Here is a 10,866-nt window from a genome sequence, read left to right as displayed (position 1 = left end):
TTTGTCAAGGAGCCAATGAGAAATGGCGGAGTTGACAGACTGTGACCAATCAACAGAGAGTCTGTTGAAGAACGGAAGAAGAAATCCGTTGGGGGATAAAACTAAAATCATCACAAACAGATTTGTGAGATAAGGGAAGAGAAATAGCACCAGTAGGATGGTGTATTTGAACAGAATCAGAATGCAGGATGAATGGTAGATACTTATGCATAAAGTTCGTACCAAGGATGAAATCACCATGCATCGTAGGAAAACAAGTAATTTTTGGAATTATAAATCGCTTGTTTTGGAAGAAGATTGGGATATTGTGAGCTCTATACTCAAGGGTCGTTGTGGGACCCGAAACACCACTAATATACGTGGGTTGTTCCAATTTTTCCCAAAGATGGCCAGGAAGTGCAGTTGATTTACAAATGCATCCGGTAGCACCGGTATCCATGAGGACATCGAGAGTATATGGTTTAAAACCAGAGAAATCAAAATGGCCCTTAACATAGGTATAGTTTTTGGGGTTTTGATTAGATTGAAAGAAAATATCGGTGTCGGCTGTGACATACCGATGAAAGATATTAATGACAGCAGTAGAATCGGTGTCAGAAAAATCTTTACGAAGGGGAGCTTTGAATGCTCGAGCAGAAGGGGGTATCCAGTTCTGCGGGTTAATTCCAGGCATATTGCGTGGAACATAAGAAGAAACTGAATGGCGAGAAGAAGAGCCAATCGAGGTATTAGATGAGCCAGGTATGGCGGATCTAAGAGAAGGAGTACTCGAAGTTCGAGCAGGAGAAGGAGAACCAGTAGAACGTCGGCGGAAATATATGTTATTTCCAGAAGCCTGTAGTTCAAAGGTAGGAGGAGAAGGAGCAGTGATATTTTGAGGGGTATCAAGAATATCGGAGAGCATCCATTCCTGGGGTAGTTGGATATCATGCCAATCGAGTAAACGAGGTTGAATCTCGTGTTCGAAAGGTTTTGGTTCGAAGAGTTCGACGAACCGTTTATCCGGAAGGGGCAATAGTTTGGTTGAAGTAACGTTTGTTAATTCGTGCAAACATTTCCAGCTAACAGCGATGTTATGGCTGTCGGCCTTCATGCCAGTCCATTGGGTCTTAATTTTAAGAACCACTGAATCACAAAGGTTGGGATCCTGGACAGAGAGGAAGAAGTTGGGTCGAAGTTTGAACCAGACCGAACCGTGAATAAGGTTGGACTCAATTCCACCAATTAAGGCATTGATTGGGTCAGAAAGGAATCTTTTGTCAAAGACAGCAATGATAACAGGAGTATCTATGCCTTGACGAAAGAGAGCAGTGAGTTCAATCTGAATGAGACCAATATGAATGTATCTCAAACGAGGATGTTTGGCTACTAATCGTTGGATTTGAGCCGGATTGAACAGGGAGATTTCAAGAGACGCGTCATCTATAGACTGAGCAGTGGAATTGCCACTGGCTTGGTCAAAGAAACGTCGAGACCAGAGGTTAAGCTTGGAAAGCTTGTAAACCTCGTCATGCTTAATGGATTTAAGCTTAGTGAAGAGATTAGGGTCAAAAGAGACATCTTCACGAATAAGATGATTAAGAGAAACCGAGTCATTTTCAGAAGAAGGAATCGGTTGGATTTCAATAGGAGTCGAATCGGTAGTAGACTCGTCTTCCATAAAGATGAAATCAGAGGAGTCGTCATCAGAACCAGAGTAATCTGTTTCAGAGAAGACTTCATAGAGAAGTTCTGTGGGGTCAGAAACTTCGGAGAAGAAAAGAATCTCGTAATTACATTCGTCGAGGTAACGAATCATTTTACGGGCATTCTTGGATTTGTTAGGGCATTCATTTGCAAAATGGCCCTTTTCATTACAGAGGTAGCAGGTACATTGAGATTTGTCCTTTTTACCAGTGTAAGGGGTACGTTTGGAAACAAAACGTTTGTTGGTGAAACATTTGTTCTTGGACGAAGAATAGTCCTTAGATGGAAAGTCTTTTTTATGGAATTTCTTCCAATGATACCTTTTTTTCTTGGAACGAAAAGGAAAGGATTTGAAAGACTTGGATTTTGAGAAATGAGATGGCTTGGTACCAAACTCAAATTCGTTTTGAAGAAGATCTTTACAGAGGCCGGGGGAGACCTTCTGTTTTAACTGTTTGGCCGCACGTGCCTTTAAACAGTGATCTAAGATGTGGCGAAACACGAAATTAATTCGGTTGCCAAGGGTATCAACGGATTTGGAATCGTTGATGAAACCAGGGTATGTCGAATGACATAATTCATCCCAAGGAGGAGGGAGTTTAGGAAAGAATTGTTCCTTCCAATAATCAGATTTTGTGGGATCTAATAATTGAAAAAGATACATATATTTTTTAGAAAAAGCCTCAAATTCATTTAAATTATTGAGCTTAATCTTGGTGAGGTTGAAACTGACATCTTCTGCAAGCTTGTCAGGGTGATGGTAACCACAAAACTCAGATTTTAAGAGCTTCGTGAATTCGACCAAGACCTTCTCAGGGTTTGAGACATAGGTCAGAAGGGTTGTTTTGGCAACTTTCCCATCTTCAGTTTGGTCAAACTTTTTAATAAATTGCAAGACATCACCTTGCAGGGAACCACAAAAGTATTCTAGGAATTGTTCTACTTTCCATGTGGTCTTATTATTGGTAATCAACAAAGAAAAGGTTTGAGCCCATTCTGTGATTGCCTTATCATAATCCTTAATGGCTATATTGGTAAGATCCAAATATGTGCCATAGGAAGCTAACCCATATTTATGGAGGTCGTCCTTTCGGGTAAGGATGGGAACCTCAGGGTTGGTAGTAAAGACTTCGTCAGTACCGAAAGAAGTGCGGGCCCCGGTGTGGGGTTGAAAGTCCGCATCAGTATCAAGATGGTCTGTTGGACCTACCGTGCATTTAGAGGAAGGTTCACCGACAGTAGGAGTACGGTGGGGAACAGGAGGTGAGTCAAGGATAGACTCGGAGGGTGACTCAAAGTCAGAGTCAGAGTCAGAGGAGGATGAGTCAGAGGACGATTCGTTGAGAATTTCGTCGTCGTCATCATCGTCAGAGAAAAGCACGAAATTATGTGCGACAAAACTCTGTTGGTTCTCAACATAGAATTGTTGCATCATGGAGAGAAGACGGGTTTTTTCAGACTCATCGGTGGAGTCTTTATACCGATCTTTCCAATGATCCATAATTTCCTTATGATAAATATAATTATCATCAGGAGGAGGAGGTTCAGAAGAAGAATCCTCATGGAGAGTGCTTATAACAAGAAAAGTAGCCCGGGGAGGGCACTCAGGGGGTGTTTCTGGTTGGGTACCAACCAGATCTGACAAGAGAGTGAGAGTAGTATCTAATTTTTTTGATATTTTTTCATTATGTTCTAAAGTGAGATCTATCAAAAAATTAAGTGCACCACTAGTGCTAGTGCGATCGTGCTGTGCGTGAATACTGTGGTCATAAGGGATGAGTGGGTCATCACAGAAACAAGGAGGAAAAGAAGCCATGAATTACCTAAGCAATTAAAAAGATAATTTCCTGGGGGCTAAACCCGTTTGCAATACTGGGAGAGACAAGGGTCCTAAACACGTACGGTTCTTCCAACCTGGTGTTCCTCAGGACATCAATCTCCTATGCAAATATATGGCCGTGGAAATCACAAGATAAAAGCAAAGAAATAAACACAAATAAACCAGCTTGTGTGTGCTAACCGGAACTCTAGATCGATAAAACGACCTTCGCAAAACTCAAAGGGGGTAACCCTCAGCGATCTATCACTTCGCAGATAGTCTTCGGTTGTGTGCTCATAAGTCTCAACAAAGAACAGAAAAGAAAAGTACAGAAAGGTTGGCGAGCCAGGTTGGGAACTTCTCCTTTCTGATGAACCCTGATCGGCTTAACTTCTCGACCTCCTCCTTGATTGCTGCCTGTCGATCGAGGGCGAAGTTACGCCACTTTTGTTGAACCGGCTTCCTGGTTGGGTCAACATGTAGTCGGTGTTCCGCTATGGAACATGGTATTCCCTGCTGTCAGAGGTCGACCATGCGAAGACATCCATATTCACTTGGAGGAGGTGTCCAAGCCCTTCTTTCTGTTCCTTGCTTAGCAGCGAGCCGACCTGAACAACCTTGGAGGGGTTACCATGACCACGTTGGCGAGCCAGGTTGGGAACTTCTCCTTTCTGATGAACCCTGATCGGTTTAACTTCTCGACCTCCTCCTTGATTGCTGCCTGTCGATCGAGGGCGAAGTTACGCCACTTCTGTTGAACTGGCTTCCTGGTTGAGTCGACATGTAGTTGGTGTTCCACTATAGAACGTGGTATTCCCCGCTGTCGGAGGTCGACCATGCAAAGACATCCATGTTCGCTCGGAGGAGGTGTCCAAGCCCTTCTTTCTGTTCCTTGCTTAGCAGCGACCCGACCTGAACAACCTTGGAGGGGTCGTCCCGACTGAGGGGCCATGGGATGAGGTCTTCTACTGGCCTTCCCCTTCTCTCTGTCGGTTCATCTCTCTGGTCACTGACCATGCTCTCTAGACAGAGTGCTATTCCACGGTTGTTACCATTGTTCTTTTTCATGAAGGTGGCGTAGCACTCCCTTGCTTTCTTCTGATCTCGTCGGACTTCGCCTACCCCATTCTCGGTGGAGAACTTCATCTTCAGTTGAAGTGGCGATATGACTCCTCTAAGGGCTGTCAGTGATGGTCGCCCTAAGAGGCCGTTGAAGGACACCACGGACTTGACTACCATGAAATTCACCATGATGGTTACTTGTTAAGGGTGTACCCCGAAGGTGTCGGGTATCTCTATGGTACCTCTGATGGAGGCAGTGGCACCTGAGAATCCATGGAGATAAGTGGGCTCTGGTTTGAGCTAGTCGTCCCCGAACCCGAACTGTCGATAGGCGTCCAAGGAGAGTACATCAACAGATGCCCCTGTGTCTATCAGTACCCTGTGTACAGGCCGGTTGGCTACCTCCACCTGTACTACCAGGGCATCTTCATGCAGGAAGTTTAGTCCTTCCAGGTCTTCATCCGAGAAGGAGATCACCGCCTCGGTCCTGGCTATCTTGCTTGGCTTCTCTGCCACTCCCATGAACCTGGCATGAGCTTTAGCTTTTCTGGTGGACTCTTGCCCTGGTCCTCCAAGTATGGTGAGGGTAGGAGGTCCCTTGGTGCCACTAGGTTCTATTGCATCTCTCCGCTCTTCTGGGCGGTCTCTCTCTCAATCTGTTCTTCTTTCTTCTCATCTCGGTTCCACTCTGTCTCCGTCGCGACCTCTATCTCCTTGGCCTGAGCGGTTGTCACGTCTCCCCTTCACATACTTGTTCAAGTTTCCTGCTCTTACCAGTTGCTCTATCTCTCTCTTCAATTGATAGCACTCCTCTATGTCGTGCCCATTCTCTTTGTGGAAGAGACAATATTTGTTAGGGTTTCGCTTCTCTGGTCCTGCTAGCATGGGTCGTGGCCAATGGAGTAGGTCACGATCCTGGATCTGCATGAGTATCTGGGACCTGGTGGTGTTCAGTGGTGTGAAGTCAGGGGTGCTTGCCCTCTCACTTCTCTCTGGGCGGCGGTCTGTCCTCCTAGATGGGCAATCGCTCTTCTCTTGTCGACGCTCTGTCCTCGACCTCTTACCCTCTTTGCGATCATCAGGTGCTGACCTTTTGTTGTCCTGTGGCTTGGCCTCTATTATTTTCGTTCTAGCTTGTAATACCTCGGCCATATTTACAAACTCGTTGCATCGCTCCAGGAGCTCTTTCATAGTCCTGGTCTCATGACGTGCCAAGTCCTTGATCAAGTCCAAGTCCCTAATACCTCCTGCTAGGGCTGCATGCTGTGTCTGGTCATCCAAGTCTCGAACCTCCAGGGACTCCTTGGTGAACCTGCTAATGTATTCCCTGAGAGATTCCCCAGGGTTCTGTACCACGTTCAGTAGATTGACGGTGGTCTTCTTCTGCTTGACGCTGCTTTGGAAACGGGTGACGAACTGCTCGCATAGCTCTGCGAACGAGCATATAGATCTCGGTTGTAGCCTAGAGAACCATGATGTGGCTGCTCCCTTGAGGGATGCAGGGAATGCCCGACAGGAGACCACGTCCGACCCACCATACAGCATCATCATGCCATTAAAGTAGTTGATGCGGTCATTAGGGTCAGTGGTACCACTGTAGAGTTCAAATGTGGGTAGTCAAAACCTGGAAGGTAGTGTGGCTGACATGATCTCTGCCGAGAATGGGTGTTGTCCAGGTATGGAATGTGTCTCGCCTTTGGTCTGCTTCTTCAACCCTTCTAGCTTCTCATCTAGGTCATGGAGTCTTTGATCGAGCTCCTCGTCCCGTGTCTGTCCCCTCCCGCCTTGAGTGTTGGCGGGATGGTGAATGGTCACGCCGTGATGAACCCTGTCGTGAAGGTGAGGGGCTTTCTTCTCTGTAGGTCCGGCTTCATCGTGGTATGTGACCTTCTTCAAGTCGTCCATCAAACACAGACCTCCGGACCGATCTCTGCGGGCTAGACGCCCTGGCCCTGGGTGTTGGCGTCCTCCCACGTTCTGACCGTGGCGAGAGGTCTCTTGTTCTCCTGGGTTACTGGGAAGGCTCCCCCCGCTGCGGAGTGGGGGTTGCTCGTTGCACAAGTCTCTCTGATCTCACGCCCCTGGGAGATGATCTCCTAGGGTTCGGCTCTTGTCGAGGTACGGACTCCACCCTTGCTGATGGTGAAGTCATTCGACAGTGAGACGTCCCACGCTGCGTCAAGTATTCTCAAAAGAGTCGTTGCTCATCGAGGATCTGTCGTTGCAGGTCGTTAATCTGACCCACAGTGGCTGGAGCATTGGGGTCAGGTATCACCTCCGCCACCACATCGTCTGCCTCATCATGGTTGGGCTCGGCGACCACAAACTGGTCATTAAGGCGGATCATTTCCTCCAGAGGGACATGGTCCTGGTCGTTGGCTCTGTGATGAGAGCACTCTGGGGGTGGTGATCCATTCATTGCTCCGTTGTTGGTGGCGGTAGTCTTCCTTCGTGCCATTGAATGAGTATGGAAGCGAGCTAGTAGCTATAATGGCTAGCGTCGTTCCCACAGACGGCGCCAATCTGTTGCATCAAGAAATCGTCGAGCGGTCCTGCGAGTGCCGTCACCTGCAAGTGGACCAAGGGGTCAACAGAGAGAACCGGTGTGGTTCGGGCCTAGGCTCTCCGATGCCAAAGTTAGATCTCCTGGCGCAAATAGATGAATAGTGATTATTCAGTATGAGTTTAGATGTCCCCTGATGGGGTTGTGTACCTTGCCTTTTATAGTAGCGTATGGCGGTATGGAGAGTCCCAGTTTGATGGCGATTGTGCCGTTGAGTGGATAGAGGCCCTAGGTGACGGGGCTCTATCCTGATTGATCATCTCCCCGCTGGAGGGAGTGTCCTAGTGGTATCAAGATCCTTGGTGGATAGATACCCGCGTGTGGTGATAACGTCCTTGGTGCTTGAATCCGTCTGGATGACGTGACTTCTAAGCGGTGGCCTAGAGTCATGGTGGTGACATGAGTCTGTAGCGATACGATCGGGTCATAGATGAGTGGCCCCCACCTCACGTTTGTGCCCACGATGCTGTGCCTGGGTGCAGGCCGCGCCTGGGTGTGGCCACCCCTTGGTGAGGCCGCGCCTGGGTGAGGCCGCGCCTGGATGTGTGGCCGAGCCTAGGTGAGGCCGCGCCTGAGTGGTGGCAGCGCCTGGGTGAGGCCGTGCCCGGATGTGTGGTCGCGCCTAGGTGAGGTCGCGCTTGAGTGGTGGCCGTGCCTGGGTGAGAGGCCGCGCCTGGGTGAGAGGCCGTGCCTGGGTGAGAGGCCGTGCCTGGGTCAGCCACGCCTAGGTGAGGTCGCGCCTGAGTGGTGGCCGCGCCTAGGTGTGGCCGCGCTTGGGTGAGAGGCCGCGCCTGGATGTGGCCGCGCCTAGGTGAGGCCGCGCCTGGGTGAGGCCGCGCCTAGGTGTGGCCGCGCCTGGGTGTGGCCGCGCCTGGGTGAGAGGCCTCCTGGGTGTGGCTGCGCCTAGGTGAGGCCGCTCCCGAGTGGAGGCTGCGCCTGGGTGAGGCCGCTCCTGGGTGCTGGGACCCTGGTTCGTTCCCCTTGGTTTTGGAGCGGGTCGCCCTGTAACACGTGGTGGCCGCTGATTGGCCCGGTGAATATTGGATGTATCAAAAAGAAAAAAAGAAAAAAAGAAAAAAAGAAAAAAAGAAAACAGAGGAGAGGGTGGTCGTGTTGGTGGGAATCAATTTATGAGGTTTGATTCTTGGGATAGGGAGGATGAAGAAGGGATCAAGCATCGGTAATCGAGTTCTCAAATAGAGGGGAACGATGGAGGAAACAACATTTAGGTGGGAAACCCTAAGAACCACGGCTTTCAGTTCACTCCAATGGATAAACATAGACGCTGTGGTTCTTAGAGTTTCTGTGAACCATATCGCACACACACACACACACACACACACACAGAGAACGAGTTTGACCTTACCTCCAAGATAGAGTTGTAGGTTGAAGGAGCGTTGCAGATCGTAGGACCGTTGCAGCTTCTCCCAAACTGTCAGGTGAGAATTGAGAGGTGAGAGGTGTGAGTATGGTGAAGTGATTTTGGAGTTTTTATCAGACACAAGTTTGTCATTGTGAGCAGAAACAACAGAACATGTCCAATTTGTGCTGGCAAAAGTCTTTTATAGCATATAAATTTTATTTATGTTCCCAAAAACATGTTTTATGAAACACCATTTACCAAACGCTTTCCCAAAACAGTTTCTCATAAAATTTCTAACAGATGTCTGTTTTTCACTTATTAAAAAAATAAATATAAAATAGATTGGACGTCACATACATGTTCTGTTCCAAATTTATATATTAAAAAAACATTCTTTAAATGTTGCCAGACAGATAACAGTTTCTATTTGCTAAATTGAGATAGTCAATTTAGATAACCAATCTCCCGCCAAAAGCTTCAACGAATAAGGAAAGTACAAAAAAGGTTAAGAATTTTCCTTCTGTATTTTTTTTTTTTTGAAAAATTCGAGTATATATACCCCAACAGTCGTTTCCTCAGCTTCGAAGCCGGTGAACAGTTTCTCTCAGATCTAACAGAAATGATGACCCCTTGTTCGATCTCCGCCACGCTAGGGTTTTAAGCTTTCTTATTTTTTTCCTGGGAGAAGGGGGGGGGGGGGTGCGTGTCTTGATTTCGGCAATGGCGGACTAAAAGAGCTTAGGAAGGTCTCCAAGAATCATGGAATCCTATCCAAGAACGCCTCATTTGGTTCAGAATGGTAATCGCAGAGATCTATCGTAGATAAATATTAAAGCATCGGCAATACCGGGCAAGAGACCCCTGAAACGTCCTTCGAGGATAACCTCTGTTTCTGGTTCAATGCACATGGCTCCAATGATAATAGATTTAACAGTGCCGGACGAAAGATGCATGCAACGGTATATTAGGAGATGCTCGGCTCTGCGATTGACTGTTTCGGATGAGAAACGGGCCTTGAAAAAGAAAAATTCGACAATGTCGGAGGGAAGATGGCTGAGACGGTCTACAAGATTATCGTCTTCAAGTGCATGTGTGGCTAATCCAATGCATTCGGAGAAACATGCTTCAAAGAAGCGAAAAACTTCGGTTTCGATTGTTGATTCGGAAACGTTGGAGGGAAGACGCGAGGAAAGACGAGTGAGACGGTCTCTGAGGATTAACTCTGCTCTGGAAGGGACTGGGAATAGTGCTTGTAAGGCTCATGCAATGAAATTGGCTGGTTCGGATGAGGAGTATTCAAAGGAGGAAACTGAAGTTTTGATTTTTGATCTGGAAACGTCAGAGGAGAGATGCCTGAGACGGTCTCCGAGGATATCTTCAGCTCCAGAGGGGACTGGGAACAGTGGAAGTAAGGTCCAATTGGATAATTTAGCTCGTTCGGCTGAGAAACAGCCTCCTAAGAAGCCGGAAATCTCGGTTCCGATTATTGATTTGACGTTATTGGATGATATATGGCTGAGACGGTCCCCGAGGCTATCTTCAGGTCTGTTGCGGACTGGGTACAGTGGTGGCTGTAAGGCTAATTCAAAGCAATTGGCAGCTTCAGAGGAGAAACAGCTGGTGAAGAAGCGGAATACGTCAGTCGTAATTATTGATTTGGAAACCATGGAGGGACATTGCCTGAGACAGTCTCCAAGAAAGTCCTCACCTCCGCTTGGGACTGGGAAAAGTGGACGTAAGTTTAACTCAGTACAATTCCCTGGTTTGGCTGAGAAACAGCCTGCAAAGAAGCAGAAAGTTTCAGTTACAAGTTTTGGTTTGGCAATGTCGGAGGAAGGATGGCGGAGATGTTCTCCGAGGACATCCTCAGCTCCGGCAGGGACAGAGAACAGTGCCCATAAGGCTAATTCAGCGAAGTTGGCTGGTCGAGCCTATAAGTGGCATTCAAAGAAACAGAAATGCTATGTTTCAAAGAAGATTAAAGGGAACAACTGTTTCTTTATTGGAGAACCTATCCCTTTTGAGGAAGCTTGCAAAAGATGGCCTTGGCGCTATGAAGGAAAGGTCTGGTTAGTTTTGATGTTTTTGAATGGATATGTGTTGCATATATGTGACCTGTGTTACGCTAAACTATCACAGTTACTATTGTTTGATGCCTTTTCAATATTGAGTTTTATTTGTGAATGCTGTTAATTTTATCTTGTGTAGTGATTGAAATGGTAATGACAAGAACAAATTCTGTCTTACTTGTCCATTTCTTACCAAGTGATTGACTTAATAGATATTTTCATGGGATACAAATTTTAATTATTATGCTTTACTCTCTTGTACTCAATTGAAACCAACTTAAGAAAAAATATAATTTTATATTAT

At 47.0% G+C, this 10,866-nt stretch overlaps 1 protein-coding gene across 6 annotated transcripts in view; it reads left to right on the top strand.

Annotated features, from left to right (window-relative positions):
* Positions 1-9,248: 9,248 nt before the first annotated feature.
* LOC122646492 (DNA (cytosine-5)-methyltransferase CMT2-like) overlaps positions 9,249-10,866 on the top strand; it is a 119,264-nt gene continuing 117,646 nt past the window's right edge. For 3 of the 6 annotated variants that reach the window (XM_043840063.1, XM_043840062.1, XM_043840064.1), the window contains exon 1: positions 9,249-10,557. In XM_043840063.1, coding sequence (XP_043695998.1) covers positions 9,394-10,557 — 1,164 coding nt within the window. In that variant the 5' untranslated portion in view covers positions 9,249-9,393. The remainder of the gene's footprint in view (positions 10,558-10,866) is intronic. The other 3 variants (XM_043840061.1, XM_043840060.1, XM_043840059.1) reach the window with 1 other exon arrangement.

Source organism: Telopea speciosissima, chromosome 11 (assembly GCF_018873765.1).
Source record: "Telopea speciosissima isolate NSW1024214 ecotype Mountain lineage chromosome 11, Tspe_v1, whole genome shotgun sequence".
NCBI lineage: Eukaryota > Viridiplantae > Streptophyta > Magnoliopsida > Proteales > Proteaceae > Telopea > Telopea speciosissima.
Note: the sequence above shows the minus strand (reverse complement) of the source record. Positions and strands in the feature narration are given on the sequence as shown.